The sequence below is a fragment of the Nipponia nippon genome, unplaced genomic scaffold (genome assembly GCF_047370975.1).
Source record: "Nipponia nippon isolate SJK-2023a ecotype South Korea unplaced genomic scaffold, ASM4737097v1 scaffold_1, whole genome shotgun sequence".
NCBI classification, from domain to species: domain Eukaryota; kingdom Metazoa; phylum Chordata; class Aves; order Pelecaniformes; family Threskiornithidae; genus Nipponia; species Nipponia nippon.
The window spans coordinates 141,156,971-141,175,869 of record NW_028262290.1 but is presented as its reverse complement, the minus strand read 5'-3'; the positions used below and the strand labels follow the sequence as shown (position 1 = coordinate 141,175,869).

Genomic DNA, 18,899 nt, shown 5'->3' with positions numbered 1-18,899 from the left:
CTTAGTCTTCCTCTCAAAGAATTTTAATCTGTAACGTTGATTTTCACAGCATCTCTGTCTGTTGTTTCTGTTAGCTTTACTGTAAGAAGATCTGCAAGCTACAGGTACTCAGTGCCTCGAAAATAGCGCTTGAAGTCTATTTGCATTTAACTGGTGAATTTAAATAGACACAGCAAACTGTAGTCATAATTCAACACATTGCTCATCTCGTTGAGGCAAGAAAATTTTAATTGTAGTGGTGATTATAGTTTGTTATTGAAACAGTGGTATTTCTAGAATATTTTACTGCCTAATTAGAAACCCAGTGCATAATTTACCAACTGCTACTTGTTAAGCAAAACAATATACCATAGATTAAGAAGAGAAGATACAGCAACGTGACCTCAATAAGCACTCATTGCTGTGTTTTCCTATATGAGTTCCTGCCCATGTGGCAAAAAGATTTTCTTTATCAAAGGTATTTCTGCTTATGGCTGAACGGAGGCTTTTCTAATGAGTAAAAACATAGCAAAAACAATGCAGGCATGTAATGGCTTGATTACGTTTTCCTAAACACATTTTCTATATTAGTACCAAGGTAACGTTAAGCTATGAAGAAGAATACAGCTTAGGAGATTAATAGCCATTTAACTTTTTTCTTCTCTGAAGAGTTGAGATGGCTGTAGAACATTAGTTCTTTCCACTTCCCTTTGCTACCTGTTGGCTTCAGTGTGTTTGAAAGAAGCATCTATCTTGTGTGGGCTCACAGAAGCTGTTGTACTGCTAATAGAGTGTTTGTATATATTATATTGCTTTCTACAGTTTACATAGAGGAAAAAAGGTCCAGTATTACTGCATAATGATAGATGTTCCTCTATACTTTCTAATGGTTTTGACAAAAAAAATTGTTCCCAAATTTTGGAGATTGACATTCTTTGAGAATTTCTCCAGAGGTGTCATAAAATATACAGTGTTAGTAGCCGCAGCTTTTTTGAGGTCTGTCAGTTGAAAGAATAAGTTAAATACTTGTTTTCAGGTGTGACTTTTTATACATTTTTTGAAGGTGTTTTTCACTGCATAAGTTAAATAATTGTCTACTTCCTGATTTACTCTTGCTGCCAATTAAGAGTATTCATTTGTTGTATTTCAGAACCCGTCTTGAAGAATTAAGAATGTTTTTGGAGAATGAGACCTGGGAACTTTGTCCTGTTAAATCAAGCTTTAGTATTCTGCAGCTTCATGTACGTTTGATGAATAACACATACAAATGTATTAATACTTTAATAGCTAAGAGTCCAGGTGTTCTGAGAAGTAGTAAGATCCATGAACTATGTGCAAATGTTTTTAATAGCTGCTAAAAACCTGTAACTGTCACTTCATGATATTGGAAACTTAAGATTCAAATGTTTTAAAACAGTAGTGTACCTGTTTCAGGCAGGTGGAGGTTTACAGAAGATGCTAGAGTTGTAAGCATAATGTTAGCCTTTATTTTTCATGTTTTAATGTGCTGTTAATATGTCAGTTTTCCACCTCTAGATTATTTATCGGAGAGTAAGATGCTAAAAGATGAGTGCCTAAAAGTAGTCACATGAGCACTCACTAGCTTGTACCAATTTTTGGCATCTGTTTCTGGAAACATAAGTCATACTGGCTCATTTGGAAAGGAAAAAAAAAAAGTTAATTCTTCTGTGGTGAAGTTCAACTGAAAGGAAGTAATTGGTCTGCTCACCTGCTGTCCTAAAGTGATTTTTGTAAAGTTTAGCACGTGGCAGGTGAATTTCACCTGTTTTGCCAAATGAAACATGGACGCCTATGATTAAAGCTATCACTGAAGTGCAAAAATGGACATAGCTGAGCAATCTCAAGCAAAAGATAATATTGCAGCTTCTGTAGAGTTAACTGTAAAAGTAAGCAAGAGTCTACTGCGGCAGTAATAGTGTGGAGGGAAAAGGAAGGAGCATCCAGTAGCAATAGAAATAATGTTTTTAATAGAGAAATGGGATTATAAATTCATACATACTGCTCAAGGGACTGGAGCAGCAGAATATGGCAGAAAGTAACTGATTCATTTAAGCAAACAGAAATCTAACATTGCAGTCCTTTTAGCTGCATATGTTTTGATCTTTAAACCTTTAGATAAATGATAATGTACATTTTGCCATTCATGAAGATCAATAGCTAGAGTTTAACAGATAAAAATGATATATCAACTGAGATAAGGCAAGTTTTTTTATAAAAAAGTCTAAAATCATACCTTATGTGTCCTACTCAGTCCATATATTTGCAAAAGTCTATGCATTTACCAAGTCATCAGAAACTTCATGTGCAATGGGTTTGAAAATTAATAAATTTTGAAGAGAACTTTTTAAAAATAAAATATTAAGAAAAAAAATCAGCTTTAGTAAATTACTAGGTAACTTGTCTAAAGAAAACTACATTTTTGGGTAGAATTTAGGTCTTGTTTTATCTTGTAATTTCTGTGAAATAAAAAACCCACTTAATTTTCACCTAGTTTTAGACAGAGAATACTTTCAGAATGCAGGAGATGTATTGCATGTCATAGCCAAAAATGCTAAAATTAGAAAGACGAGCAGTATAAAGATTGACAATTTCAAAGTTAACTTGAGCCAGCATGAAAATCATGTTTAAATAAGCAGCAAGCTTTGGCTAGAAGTTTTCATATGAGGTTAATTGTCCACAAGTTTGTCGTTATGCTCTGTTTTTTAAGGAACTGGAGTCATAATATTACTGAAACTGTCTTATTGGTGATTAAAATTGTACTTTATTTCTATCAATAGGAATTTAAGTTCATGGAGCAGTCGCGTTCTCCATCTGTGTCACCTAGTAAGCAGCCTGCTTCAGCAATTTCAACAACAGTAACATTATTTGAACAGTACTGTAACGGTGGAAACCCATTTGAAATTCAGGCTGACAGCAAAGATGATGAAACAGAAGATGTGTTAGCTTCCAACGGGGTATGGAATGTTTGGGGGGGGAGGGGGGAGAAGCAAATCTTGCTCTAAGTAAATGATCATTTATTTTGGCAATTTATTACTAGGCAAAATGTCCTAGTACAAGGATCAGGTAACTGCAGTACTGTGTAAAATCTCAAGGCACTTTACTCCTTTAATTAGGTAGGATGCTTTGCAGCCAGAAACAGTGCCAGAAAGCCAGGCATCCTGTTTAAAGTTCAGTTTGTTTTGCCATGGATCAATATTTTTTTCCACTGAAGTCAAGTGTTCCTGAAGGCTAGCAAGACATGCTCCGCTTAAATTAGTATTTTTCCAGGGGTTTACATTAGCTTTCTTTGTGGAAGTAATTTTGTAATTTTAGGACTGGCTTTCTGGCTTCTTAGGAAAGAATCATTGTGGGTTGCTCCTTCTGTTGTATTTGTTCACACCTACGTGATTTGCCATGGATTATCTGATGCTCGTTAGGCAGTTTTTAATTGTAATTTAAATGCTCAGGACACTGGCTTTATGGTGGGATCTACTATGAAACTGAACAATAACTTTGCGTTTTTGTTTTTGTTTTTTTTCAGAATTCTGTCAATATTTAGCAGTGGTCAAATATGTTTTAATGTAAAACTTTGTACCATTCTCTTAAATGCTACATTAACATATTTTTGTTAAAGCTTTTGCTCTTGTTTATCCCTTTGATGAAAATGTTTTCTGGGTTTTTTTTTTGTGATAAAGTTGGGTTTATGTTTTTTGTATAAGGTTAGTTAATCCAGCGATCACACTGATGGCTTTCTGGTTTTCAGCTTTGTCTTTCTTGCTTTCCCTGTGGAACTTCAGTTGCAAAAGCAGCTTGATCTGTATCTCGCACACCTGAGAGTGATGCTGCAGTGTCTTTCCTTCTGTAGGCCATGATGCAGTCTCTTTCCTACTGTGTCACTTGAAGAGAAAATACAGCCTATTGGCATAAAATATTGTTGCATTGTGCTTAAATGAAGCTACTTGGAGGGCCAGTTTCCTGGTAGTAGTTCTTCCCCTGTCAAGTAATACAGCAGAACACGTGTCTTGCCTTTTCGTATCAGTAAACTGAGAAGAGTTGCGTGGTTGTCACTGTTAGACTTATCCATAGACTCCAAATGAGCGTGTTAAGTAAAGATGAATGCACTGCGGGGCATGCTGAAAACTGCAGAATTCCATGGTATTTTGTTGAAACGCACTCTGAGACAAAGCTTTTGGGGAATCTGGGCAGCCATTTGGTAGGTATTTGCTAAAATGATCCTTAGTGGAATAAGGATTAATGATGATACAATAGTACTTTTGAGGTTTTCAAAATGGAAGCTCCCTCTACTGAAGAGTTCATTTCAGACTTTTGTATATGTTTGTGAGTAGTTTTGCTTTTTTAAAAGATTTTTCTGAAGAAAAAGGACTAGAAAATTAACTTAACTTTGGGGTTTTTGTTTGTTTTGTTTTTTTTTTTCCCCAAGACAGCTTTCTTCTGAACGTTTGACTCTGTAACAAATGGATAGAGCCATCATGACCTGCACTGTGAGTGCAGAAATATATCTCAAATATTGCAGGATATTTTTTGCCACCATTTGCATGTAGAATAATTAGGAAAGTGTGAAACTGTTTTCCAAAGATGATATTAACTGGAGCTCCTGAAACTGGATAACATCTCAAGAACAAAAAAGAATAATTGTTGGAATGTGGTTTCAATCTCCTCTGATATCTTGCAGGTTACTGCTAGCAAATAAGTGCATACACTGTCCCCATATTTTTGTGCAGTGACTTGTAAGCAGCTTACACTTGTAGAAGGCTAGAATTGTCTTCATTTCTTGACTGTGGATATCTTGAGGAATTTTTCTTTCTATCTGCATGCTTGTATGAGATATGAAAACTTTGCACACAAGTTAAAACAGAGCTGCTTCGTTCTTCCCAGTTTTAACATTTTGCCCTTCAGAATCTGCTTCTCCTAGCTCAAGTAAAATTTCAATGACGTCAAGTTGCTCTGCACTAAGCTTTTGCTTCTATAATCATGAAATCATTTGATGAAAAAATTAGGTAGCCAATGCTGATGAACATGTTGGAGATACTGTTTTCTTGGCTTTTGCCAGCCTGAAGCATTGTACTGCTGCCAAGCAGACTGCTATCAGTAATACCCTCTTCTGTCTTCAGTTGTATATTATTTTGCCCTTTTCTCCAATGATAAACCTATTCAAAGAAGTAATAGAGCTTAAAAGCAAAAAAAAAAAAAACCCAAAAAATCACTTTAGCTTTCTGTACAAATACAGTGTTTCAAATACAAACTCTGCATGCAGTGACAGTTACACAGGAATTGTCATATTATGTGAGACCAATGGTGGTTCTCTTACAGCATCCAGCTTCTGGTAGTGGTTAGCACAGACACTGCGGGCCCATGAGAGGTAATTGGTCCTGCAAGTCTTACCGGGACACTTGGTAACCTGCATGAGTTACAAAATGTAAATGTGTGGGATGGTTTTCCTCTATTTGTTCCAGAATTCTCTTGAGGAAAAGGCAAAGAGTCTCCCTCTACCCCAGAACCACGTTCTTTATTGTAATGGGGTAATATTGTTATCCAGGAAGTTATCTGGTATCTTTGTTGCCTTCTTACCACAGGGAGTCGATGAATTCGACCATCTAATCATCCTGGGTAAAATGTGTTTTTATTCTGAATTTGTCTCTAGCCACTGGAAAAGTCTCTGTATGTAAAGGTTACTGTTTTCATACTGGTTGTTCGCTGCTGTGTATTTTTTGAAGGTGTGTGAGGCTCAGTCCCAGCCACAGCTGAAGCTACTTAAGAGTAAGCTTAAGAGTAAGTTCGTTAGTAAAGGGTTGCCTCATGCTTTGTACATAGATGCTGCTATTGCTGCAGGGACCATGGCGGAGATGGGGTTCTAGTAAATCACTGTCAGGATGCCGTCTGCCTTCTCTGGTGGGGATGAGAGTGGCTGCCTCAGAGGTTCAGCAGTGGCAGGCTGTGGTCTTGGCGAAACAGGCTAGGGGGAGTCGTGATCCCATGAATTATCAGTAGGATGATGTGTTACACGTGTAGCAAAGTCCATGGTGTGGTTTCCCTGTCTCTAATTTTGCACAGTGTCCCATTTGGTAGGCTTGCACACTGTCAGGGACTTTCAAGGCTGGCTGCGCTGTCCTCTTTTTCAAAGCTGTGTGCCAATTAAGTGTTCTTATTAATGAAACCTTAATACATTTTAAAGTGATAAAATCTGATTTTTTGCCTGGTGAAGAACTATAATGAATTTTGGTTTTGCTTTGACAGCAGAGGGACAGAATGTTCTGTGCGGAAAAAGTGAAATACCAATGATATGATTTATTATGCATTTTTCTTGTGAAATATAGGTTCGATTTACAGTCATTCATATTATAAAATAGGGGGTTTTTAACTTTAAATGTAGTGATATTTGGAGAACTTAGGAATAATGTATAGAACTAACTTTTTTTAACTAAAATGTAAAGTTAAGTTTCAGTTTGGTCAATGTAATTTAAAATTGATTATGGAGGATGATGCTTTTCACTTTTCGTCCCTCCTTGTGGAAATCAGCTGTGGTGAATATTTCCTTTGTTTGACATGTTTCTAGCAACACTGTATATAAACAGGTTTATTCCATATGATAACTTGAGTTTAATGCATTGGAAAATGGGAACTAACTGCTTTAAATATTGAAAGATGTTAAGTAAATCTGAAGAATCATACTGAGAATGCAGATGAGGGTGTTCAGCAATACTAAGAAGGCACTCACTTGGTTTTCATCAGTGTATTTGGCCGTTAACTCAGTCACTGGCAGGATAAAATCCTTTCCAAAATCTTTGTGTGCCAGGGAAGTATTATGCACATTGACATAGAGAACTGAGGCACAGGACAAGTTAATTAACTTGTCAGTAGTTGCACAGGAGATCTAACCTGGCTGGTATTAGAACCAAGGTTTCTTGTGACCTAAGTGAGTATACTCTCCAGGTGACCATCCTACCTTCCCTTTTCACATTTTTTGTCTCCTCTCTCCATTACCAGCTGTTCCAAAGTGCTGGAGAAAGAACTCTTATTTAAAAAAAAAAAAAAAAAAGTTACGCCTATTTGGTTATCCTTTACATAGAAACAGAAATAACTTGCTTAGGTAAAGTGGGATAAAATTCCTACAAAGGCTTTATGTTTCACTTTCTTGACTGACCAGTTAATGTGGAGGCATGTTTAGCACTTAAAACTGAAAATATTTCAGATGGAGGTTGAAAAATTTTGATTCCAGAGAATGCAGACGTATTTCCAGATATTTGAAGAAATGGCATGACAAGGACATAAGCAATTGATTTACTTGTCAAATCATCTGTAGGGTGGTAAGAACTATGAGGATTTCTTTTGATAATTTTAAAGTCTTTGTAACTGCTTAGTTGTTGCAGTTCTGGACAACTGAAAATGGGCCTCTGGATCCAGTCACCTCAGCTTTATATCTTGAGCTTCAGTGAGGTGCTTTATGTCCCTTTTCTGTAGCTTCCTAAAATATCTTTGTTGCGATACAGTTAACTTACAGTTTTGTAACACTCTTCAACTTTGATGAATCTTACCACTGTCCTATGGGTTTGTTTGGGCTGATTGCCTAAATACTTGTGAACTGATTATTGCTACAAGATATCCTTTCAGCGCTTTAAAATTTTATTGCAGACTGTGCATATTCAAAATGAATTTATAAGGTCTCTTCAGGTTGAGGTCACTATTTAATAGTTATGAGTTACTTACTGCATACTGTAAAATGCAGATATTTTAATCTCATTAAATAACTTCTCCAGCTCATTAATAGCATTGGGTTGAGGAGACTTAATGACGTATTTTTCCATGTTAAAAAAAAAAAATTTCTCAAAATTCTCTTAATCTATGATGTTAAGACAGTTAATATGTCAACTGTCAGATTCATATATCAATTGTAGTTAACAATTTCTAGTCAATTTATCATTTTACTATCATTGGGTTTTAATTGAATGGACATGTCATTTATTATATATTAATGCATAATAAGCGGTGGTAATTCTCCATGCTAATGTTCTAGCCAAGTTAGGTAAACTATGACTCTCTTTGTCCTTAATCGAGCCTGAACTCTGCTCATTTTTGAAGAAAACTGAGCTGCTTTATTATAGCTTTCCTTTTTCGGAAATGTTCATGAGGCAGAAGTTTTGCCTGTGAATACTAGTGATCAGAACATTTCTTTTTAGTCCGTCTCATACTACATTCTTTTTTCTATCTGAGCTGTTTTTGCTTTGAATTGTTTGTACTGTGGGCTTCCTGCTTTTATAAAATACTGCTTTCGTAGTCCTAGGCTTTAAAAACTTCCATAATTTGGGGCTAGGGCCAATAATTGCCATGCATGACTGAAAAAATATATTTCTTAGTGCATTTTGCATGATTAAGAGACTGGCATTACCTTAGTGTATCTTTCTTGGTTTTCCCTTCTGAAGAGTGGTCGTATCCTTTAAAACCCTGCCATTTCTTAAGGATCCTGGAACCAGACTGTCTTTGTCATATGTGTCATTGACTCCTTGGATAAAATGGCTTCAGAGCAGTGTACACGTTAAGGAAAAGTCAAAAGGAAAAGTATTGTGGTCTCTCTTCAAGTTCAAGTGCATTCTGGAGCCTGATGGATATGCTTAATGCTGTGATAGTTGTGTAGGTATTCAGGAAAAAAGGTTCTATCACAGAGCATCAAGTATTTGTTTTCCTTTAATCTTTTCTGGGTTAAGCAACTCATCTTGTGAAAAAATGTTTTTCATTACTTATGAAGTGTCTAAAGCACCTATACTACAGAGCAACCTAGAACACCTGAAAAAGAATTTGACATTAAATACTGCTTTGAATTGGAGTAAGAAAGGATTACAAATTTCAGGGTTGGTTTTCTTTGTTTGTTTGTTTGGTTGGTTTTTTTAAATCCCAATTGTACACTTTTAACATGTATGTGTGGCTTCATAATTATAAAAAGCATTTATTATCTGTGTTTGTGAATAGTATTTCTCCACATAACTCATACCCCAGCAGTAATAATACATGTCTACCATGGAAATCCTGTATCATATTATATATGCTGTAGCCTGTGTTGCTCATTTTTCCCAGGCATCACTTGTTAGGCTCAAACCTTCCATCCTTGAATTGAAAACAATTCTCTTGCGATCTTTGAAATGCAATTCAACCGTTGAACAGAGTGAAACAGTTTCAAAAAATTAAAAATGCAGCTGAGTGTTTGGAGGCAGTAGTTGTCTGTAACTACTTAAGCTTCTTATTTTTCAAAAGATGCAATTAACATCAAATGTTCCTCAGTATAAGAAGGCACATCTCAAGGCAGGTGTTCATGGTTAATTTACCTATGCATTCACATTTTTCATAGAGTTATTCTGGAATAATTTATGGCATTTGTGACAAATGAAGCAAATTGTGCATGAGGGTTTCTTCCATCAAAGAGGAATTTTTTCACTAATAATTAGATAAATATTTCAAATATCAGGATCTTGTGCCTTTAACTAGATAAAGGATGCTGTGTGTTTCAAAACAAAACTGTGAACCAGCACACACAAATAAGTCCAAGCATGCCCCAAACACCTAATGAAGTTTTCTGAGAAAGCAAGAGGAAAAAAAAAAAAAGAAAATGCTTTTAATCTAGCCCCTGTGGATTTATGCCACTGATACAGTTCGGTTATATCATTAGAGTGTTTCTTAGAATAATATAGTGCTCTGTGTTTTGGGGTTTTGTTGTGGTTTTTATTTTCCTCTATGAGGAGAGGTATATCAATTTGGGTTGCAGAATCCTGTTTCTTGCTTGCTCTGCAGTTTTTGTTTGTTCCATGTACAGTGCAGAGTTTATACGTATAGAACATACAGATATATACAAAGTTACTCTTCTGGCTATTGATGTAGATAGAATAGCATACAGCTGAAGAAAACAAGTGCAGAAAAATTAGTGAGAAAAAAAATTACATGGTAATAGTAGCCATGAGAAATACTTATGTTTTTGTAGTAGCATTTGACTGCTTATTGTTTTCTTTAAATGTTTGTGCTTAGTCCAAATCGTATTGGTCTCTAACAGGTTAAGTGGTTGAAGGTCTCTAGTAGAAGTGTCTGTTGGAGTATACTAAAATCAGTTTTACAAAAAACTGCCAAGTTGGTTTTGTGGTGGTGGTTTTTTTAAATGAATGTGTACAATATAAATAAGTATTTTTGTGAAGCAATAGTTTGGTCCTTCTTGCATTAAGGATTGTGTGGTGCAAGGGTTTTTTTGGTTTATTGCTACTATATGGATACATTTTGAGGTTTTATTACTGTTCTTTCAGATTGTAAAGCAAATAATAAAAACTCAGATATGTGGGTACTTGATACAGCAACAAGAAAGCAAAAAAAATTATCAGTAGCTGGGAGAACTAGGATGATGCAAATATTTACTCTTAATCAACATCTGAGAGTAGACGTTTGTTTAGAAATGCACTTACAAATGGCTTTGTATAGTTTGACTGCTGCATTTTTAATGAACATTGTCAGCAGCCTTTCAGCCAGCAAAGGTATTTGTATCCCGACGAGATAAAAGCCAAGAAGTGACCAAAATGCTACATTAAATGAGTGACAGTATTATAAGGAAAATAATGGCAGTCAATTTATTTTTTTTTTCTTTTTTTTTTTTTTTTTAACAGTATGAATCAGATGAACAAGAAAAAAGTGCATATCAAGAGTATGATAGTGACAGTGATGTACCTGAAGAGCTGAAAAGAGATTATGTGGATGAGCAGACAGGAGATGCCCCTGTGAAAAGGTAAGGAGACTGTGTGAGTCTTTGGTCTCATTTACATGCTTTTCATCTCAGTACTCTAATTAGTTCATTTTCTGTTTAATCTATACTCTACGACAATGGAATAATAATCAAATAATCTTTATGCTACCTGCACAGTTAGAAAGGCTCAGCACTTAAATCTCCAGAAGGGGAAGGAACATTAAACTGCTCATCATTATTGCAGAAAGAAACTCTGGAAAGCAAGATTTTGAAGGAGGATAAAGGCTCTCTGAAGCAGGTGGTGGAAAACTGATAAGCAAGTGTTAGATGTTAACTGAAGGTTCTTCTACAACTGCTGTTGTGCGTACGTGTAATTTCTGTTGTGTCACAAGCAGTTGTTTGCAGACAAATGGCTTGAGGCTTGGGCTTCTGCTTTTGCAGAACAAAAGTAAACTTTTACAGATTAAAAAAAAATTAAATTCTTCAATAGCGTGAAGGCAATCATTTGGAATTTTAAGTTCTCTTTTTCTTTAAGAATATACATATACACACACAGAGACATGAATATACATATTTTGATGAAAAGAAATATATATATATAAATATTTTATTTATATATATTCATATAAACAAAAGCCAACTCTGTAGCCTTTAAAAGGGTCTGAAATACAAATTTCTGTCTAGGACTCTGTACTACTTAGATGTCCATTCAGACTTTCTGAAGCAGGCTAACATTATTTGTATGTAGAGGACTGCAGGAGAACTAGAAGGTCATCACTTGGGTGAAAGCAGAGTAATGTTTTTCTACAAAATAAATCTTTTGGGATAAAATATTGTTAGCATGATTTCATAAGATAACCTCACATAAGCTACTTCATTTCAAAGAAGTGATGGAGATAATGATAAAAATTACTGAACTGGGACAAACCACAGTTATTGTCCCCAGCTTTGTGCTGTAAAATTGAAGCATTCTGAGTTTTTGGAAGAATATCGTTTTGAGGTATGGCAGCTGGCAGGAGGTTTCTCTTATAGAATCATAGAATATCTCAAGTTGGAAGGGATCCATAGGGATCATCAAGTCCAACTCCTTGCTTTTCGCAGGACTACAATTTATGAAAAATTTATTTATATATATGTCTTTTAAAAATTTATTTATTTATATATGTCTTTTTAGTTTCATCTTCCTCAAAATTGTTTCCATTTCCAGATAGTATTTTTCAGCTGTAGCTTACTAGTCTGCTCTGTTTTGTTGTGACTTGCATTGTTTTCATTTTCTTTACTTCATAAACTACGAACTTGAGTCAGAGTGGTTAAAATGATTGCTGAGGCAGAGGCCTGCAGAGCTCAAGCCTTGGACTACAACTCAGAAACTCCTTTCTTTAGCACAATTTTCTGTAATTTTATGTAAATTAGGCCAGGCTTTGCTCTTTAAATGTTAGAATCCTAACCCAGTTATGCTTTTGCATAAATAAAATACTGTGCTGGAAGACATACTGTCATGTGAAAGAAGGGGGAGGAAGGATTTCTTTCCTACTAAATTTTGTTTGTATGTCCTTGAATATAATAGGCAGTCACATATGGTGTATTTTGTTTTGTTTTCTTTAAAGTGTTTCTCGAGAAACTCTGAGGAGCAGAAAGAGATCAGATTATAACCTCAATAAAGTGAATGCACCTATCCTAACAAACACTACGCTGAACGTAATAAGGCTTGTTGGTACGTAGAAAAATTGTAGGTTTTTATATGTGTGTTTTATTTTAATGCAAACCTGTGGATTATAGCAAATATATTAAATGAATTTTAAGGCTTTTAAAAATATACCTAGTTGGGCTCTATTTCCAGTCTTTGTTAATAAAATAGAAATAAAGCACTAACCCAAAATATTTTTAATTAAGTAAGTAGACAAATTTGGTTATATGTTGTGAGTTATTTTTACTTTGACGATTAATCTGCATGCATATATTGATTTTAACCAATAATGGTGGTTTATTTGTCTAAAATATTGAATGCGTAAAAACAGCGGAGATAGAAAGGAAATAGATTGATGTTTTATGTTGCTAATGTGTCTTGGTGGATTAAATGCTTCATTTTAAAGTAGTATAGCTACAAAAGTAAGAACTTAAAAGATTATGGGGTTTTTGTCCTTTCGTTACTGAAATTCTCACACCCAGAATAACTACTTTTACTACATGGTAGACAACTAGAAGAAAAGTGCCCTCCCATACTGGTAATTTCAGTAATTGGAATGCAACCTAGTAATCCCCAGGGAGTTTAGGGAATCTCTGTCCTTGGAGGTGATCAAGACACGACTGGACAAGCCTCTGAGCAACCTCATCTCCTTAGACCCGCTCTGAGCAGGAGGTTGCACTAGATGACCTCTGGAGGTCCTTTCTAGCCAAAAGTTTTCTATGAAAACACTCCCCTTCAGTTCTAGGTGTAATGGGATTGACTTTTTGTGATTGTGACTTCCATTTGATTACCTAGATAATTGTATGATAGCAGTTTTCTGCTACTGACTTTCATTTTATTTATAGAGAATGGGAAGTAACTACCTAAATTTATCAGGTTAGGCAGAAGAGAGAGGAATTCTGTATGTGTTGTATTAATTAAGTTTGTCTTCAACGTTTATGTGCTGGAAATGATTGTGGTACTTCAGAGTAAGCTTTTAAAGAGACTACTCTGACACCTGGTTAGTACCTTTTGCTGTCTTAGAGGGCAGTGTATAAATCAGAAATTAATTTTCGAAACCTTTTTTTGCAGTTTTTTTTTCTTCTTGCAGTATCTACAGTATAGACCTGAAGTAAGAATTGAGATTATTCTGTCATAACTTTTCTGGTATTGATCTGTGAGTTAGGTTGGAGATATTTGTTTGCTACCTTCTAGAATAAGGTTTTGCTCTAAGAAAAGTTAGGATTGAATCCAGAAATCACACATGGCACTTTCATGCAAACCACTTGGTTTTACCGCAGCCTCTGCCCCTGCCCCCATGCCCTACCACAGTGTAAGAGTAGGTGGAGCTGTAGTTCTAGTTTTCCAGTTTTACATAAAGAGTCTTTATATTTGTGGATTCTGGCCATAACCCCAAACTTTAGCATTATTTGCAAAGCTCACATATATGCTTTTTCCCCCTTCTGGCACTACATTTAATTTTCAATATTTCTGCTATTGGGGGTGTGCTATATTGTCTCTGTAATGACTGATAATAACATTATTTGGAACATGGAATTGGAAAGGGACCTCCTGCAGCCCGTGCTACAGGAAGACGTGTCATTCAGTACTGCCTGTAAATATGCTTGTTTTGAGCTCCAGCTTAAGAATACTTCTGTTTTGTTGCCACCACTCTATCTAATAGGAATTCTGTTCCAGAAGCTTGTCAACTTCATGGTTAAAAAAAAAATAAAATTATCCACCTATTTTCTGCCCACTTGATCTTACACCAAAATAAACGTTTAAGTTTAACAGATCGTCTTGTTATTTGATGCATACTGCCCTGCTGTTTTTACAGAAAGCAATCCTATTTCTTCGGTCTTTGATTTGCTAAACTAAATGTGCCACGCTTTTTCATATCTTCTGTATTTATCCACCAGAAGCTTAAGTCCCCTACTTTCTTACCAGTTCTTTTTCTGCTTTTGTTATAGATTTATCAAAATCATGTGCAATACTTTGGATGAAATCTCACTGCATTGTGCCACTGTTTTAATGCAGCATTCTGGTCACATATTGCCTCCCTTTTTCGTCTCTTTGGATTCTCACAGCTTCCTTCTACTCGCAGTTCAGTCCATCTGTAACAAGCTTGTACAGCCACCAGGTCCTTCACTTCCCCAGTTTTTGAGCTGCTAGTTTATAGTAGAAAGATGCATGTTTTTAATTAATTGGTCCCTAAATGCATGGCTTTACATTTTGTACTACTGAATTTCATCCAATTTTTATTACAGTAGTCATCAAGGTCCTCCAGTTCCTCCTGTACATTATGTCAATCCTGTTCTGTTTTGATGGTGCCTCCTTATTTTTTTCCATTATCACACTCTTATTTTTGTGCCAGAGTCATTAATGAAAATATTGAAGAAGAGGCCGGTTGCTGCGAACTCCACTAGTAGCTTTTCCAGATACCTCCCTTTTCTACACACTTCATTCTGTCTTCTCTTTTATTAAGCCCTTACTCATTTGAAAAACTCTAGCTTCGGTTGTTTACTGTGCAATATTGTTAAATTAATACTTTGACTAAATCTTAATTTTGCCTCTGTCTTTCTGCTTCTGTCACTTCCGTACTTTATTCAAAACTTGATCTGAAGTCCTGCATCCTACAAATTAAAGCAGTGGATCAGTAGTTGCTTGGATGACTATTTTCCCTCTTCTCAAATATGTTTTTATTTGCTGTTTTCCAGTCGTAGTGGTACAGCCCATGCCTTGACTGCTTATTGCACGTACAGGTTATTACACTGATTACCAGACTGGTGATTTCACGGCCATTTTTATTTATGTCTCGATTCCTTTGCTTCTGTGACTTGACTGTTTTAAGGTCTTTTCCAGCTCATTCTCAGTGTGACCGAAAGCAGCCAGTTCAGTTATATTAGTCACCCTGTCCCCCTTCTCTTCATTTTTCTCACTTTCAGTATCGTTGTCCCCAGTGAAAACCAAGGCAAATTATTCATTCTTGCTTTTGGGCTGTCTTGTTTGTCTACAGTTTCTGTCCTGTCACGTCCCACTGGTTTCGTTTGCTTTTGTTAGTTTTCTGTAACTGGAAAACTCTGATTTTTACCATCTTTGGAAAATTTAGTTTTGGAAAGACTTTTGGTACTTCTAGCTCTTAATGTAACTTCATGAGTGAATAGGTCTGGTTTTTCGCCTTTGTCCTTGTCCTAGTCATTCTTTCCTTCTAGTTTCTTTGCAGTTTCTCATGTTTCTAATATGCAATGACCCCGCCTCACTTTCACCTTAGTTTGTATCTTTTTGGAGGAATGCCTACCATTTGATATCATAAATGAAACAGGTTTTTTTGCACCATGTTTCTGTTAGACGTAAACTGCATATTACACCTCTGCCACATAAGTTGAAAATGTCTTCGTCTTTTGTCATGACTTTTGGCCTTAGTGTACAGATATTTCATTCACTTCTTCCAGACAGCATCGCCAAGAGCATCAGAGACATTTCTTTTAACTGTGGGTTAATGCCTTGCAAAACAAGAAACACCTAAGATACCACCATTTAGCCGGACTATCTGATTTATTATTTTTTCTTCCCTTCTTGTCTCCCCTCTTGTCTCTTGAATCATCCCTATAAAACATGAAGATAAGCATGTTGTTGCTGGGCGGATTTGGCTGGGCGTGACACTAGGTTGTAGGAGGTCCAGGTTTGATCCAGTTCCCTGCATTATCCCCCTGCAGACAGGAATGCTGTGGAGCGTTGCCTATCTTTTACCAGCAGTCTCTGCTAATGCCCTGTAGGGCTCCAGCTTGTCTTGCACTGTCTCAGATTATTGGCTAGGAAAATGCCATGGTACTTAACACCAATTTCAAGGAGTGTATCTGAGATGGTTGTCTAGGATCCCTTCTTTATCAATGGAGAACCGTACATAACTCTAGAAGATGATTGAGTTTGTTGGCTGTCCCAGATGTCTTTGACTGCATGTCATCGTATAGATATCTTAGCACTTTTCTTCTGGAGCTGCTTGCCCTCTGCGCAGGAGATCGAGGCAACCAGTGTGGGCAAAGGGTCTAGTTTTTAGATAAAGTTGGACAAGTGAATCGCATATGCAAGACCAGTGATGTGGAGCCTCAAAAAATAAGCAAGGGCCTAATGTAGTACAGGGGACACTATAGATATGCCCTACCTACAGAAAGCCTGTACTCTTTCAAAGTTCTATTCCTTGAAAATAAGGCTCTGTTTTAGGAGACGTTTGTTTTGGTAGCAGTAATGTGAGTACTTAAGCAGTTTCTGTCCCGGCTACATTTTGTCACTGATATTCCTGCCTCCTGTGCATTGCATCAGCATGACTTTTGGCAGATCTAGATCAGCTCCCTGACCTTAGTTAAAAGCAATTCATAAAGGAAACTAGGTTTAAAAAGGGAAGTCTGGAGTGAGATGAAGATGCATGTGGTGGGTCGCACATCAGGTGCCCACCAAAGCTGCTCTATCACTCCCCCTCCTCAGCTGGACAGGGGAGAGAAAATATAACAAAAGTCTCATGGGTCAAGGTAAGGAGAGGCAAGATCACTCACCAATTACTGTCACAGGCAAAACAGACTTAACTTGGGGAAATTAGTTTAATTTATTACCAATCAAATTAGAGTAGGGTAAAGAGAAATCAAACCAAGTCTTGAAAACACTTTTCCCCCACCCCTCCCTTCTTCCCAGGCTCAACTTCACTCCCAATTTTCTCTACCTCCTCCCCGCCAGCAGCACAGGGGGACGGGGAATGGGGGTTGCGGTCAGTTCATCACACGTTGTCTCTGCCACTCCTCCCTCCTCAGGGGAGGACTCTTCACACTCTTCCCCTGCTCCAGCATGGTGTCCTTCCACAGGAGTCAGTCCTCCATTAACTTCTCCAACATGAGTCCTTTCTATGGGCTGTAGTTCTTCACGAACTGCTCCAGCGTGGGTCCCTTCCACGGGGTGCAGTCCTTCAGGAACAGACTGCTCCAGTGTGGGTCCCCTGCAGGGTCACAAGTCCTGCCAGCAAACCTGCTCCAGCGTGGGCTCCTCTCTCTCCATGGGTCCACAGGTCCTGCCCAGGAGCCTGCTCCAGCACAGCCTTCCCACACGGTCACAGCCTCCTTCGGGCATCCACCTGCTCTGGGGTGGGGTCCTCCATGGGCTGCAGGTGGCTATCTGCTCCAGTGTTAACCTTCATGGGCTGCAGGGGGACGGCGTGCCTCACCATGGTCTTCAGCATGGGCTGCAGGGAAACCTCTTCTCCGTTGCCTGGAGCACCTCCTCCCCCTCCTTCTTCTCTGGCCTTGGTGCCTGCAGAGTTGTTCCTCTCACATGTTCTCACTCCTACCTCTTGCTGCAACTGCTGTTGTGCAGCTTTTTCCCCCTCTTCTTAAATATGTTACCCCAGAGGTGCTACCACCATTGGTGACGGGCTCAGCCTTGACCAGCGGCGGGTCCGTCTTGGAGCCGGCTGGCATCGGCTGTGTTGGACAGAGGGGAAGCTTCTAGCAGCTTCCAACAGCAGCCACCCCTGTAGCCCCCTCGCTACCAAAACCTTGCCGCGCAAAGCCAATCAAGTAACAGAAATTGTTGCCTCACTTTTTAGGAAGGGATGTCATGCAAGTAGTAGTACTCACTGAATGGGTGTAACAGTGCTCTAACCCATTTTGAACTATTTCTGTGTGCTGTATGCTTTGTCTGGAGGCTAGATAAATAAAACAAAATGTAGCTTAATATATATAAACTACATAATGAGTTTCTATGTACAGCTGAAGTGAGAGCTGCTATAACTTCTTTTAATTTGAATTTCAAGTGAATGGTTCAATTTATGTGGTTTTCTCTCAAGTTTATAAGCTGGATTATTATTTCTCTGTTTCCAGTGTAAAGTGACCATTAAATTAATTTATAAGGTTAGTTTTTTCCTGTCAAGCCATTGCGTGTTGATTGAAAATGTAAAGGAAGAATGAACCTGTGTTAAATCTGTATGGAATATTTTGACCTAGGTTCTGTACATCAACAAGAACAATTAATGACTATACCGTTGTATATATTGCTTGGGCGATTTCTTATTTTAATTAATATCATTCTGACTTAAGAAATACCCATTAAACTGTTTCGTAGGTTGGGGTTTTTTAATGCATTTTTGCCTCATTTTTGCTTTTGTTGTGAATGGTTTTTGGGAATAAATTCTTAGATGTTTTTTGTGGTTTAAAACCCATTACCTTTTAAGAAAATAATAATGATGATGACAAATCTCACACCACAAGTCTTGTAGCTGAAGTAAGTGATTGGTCACATACCATAGAACCTCACGGGACTTAAAAAAAAAAAACAACCACCAAATTATAGGAGTCTTTCAAAATGATATAATTACAATGGGCTTTTCACTTTTTCCTTCAACGTGGCATTTTAGCTCCTAATGTATGTCGTAGGAAGCCGCATATTTGGAATTGTGAGGCTCTCTAGGAAATCATTTTACTAATGACCATAGATATACTACAACTCAAATATGTATTATTCAAGAGGTTGTGTATTTATTTA

General features: G+C 37.2%; 1 protein-coding gene across 1 annotated transcript in view; it reads left to right on the top strand.

Annotated features, from left to right (window-relative positions):
* The window catches only part of VPS50 (VPS50 subunit of EARP/GARPII complex), a 97,885-nt gene that overhangs the window by 50,693 nt on the left and 28,293 nt on the right, over window positions 1-18,899 (top strand). The window contains exons 17-20 of the mRNA XM_087774818.1: window positions 1,130-1,220; window positions 2,778-2,954; window positions 10,632-10,750; window positions 12,316-12,422. Coding sequence (XP_087630944.1) covers window positions 1,130-1,220; window positions 2,778-2,954; window positions 10,632-10,750; window positions 12,316-12,422 — 494 coding nt within the window. The remainder of the gene's footprint in view (window positions 1-1,129; window positions 1,221-2,777; window positions 2,955-10,631; window positions 10,751-12,315; window positions 12,423-18,899) is intronic.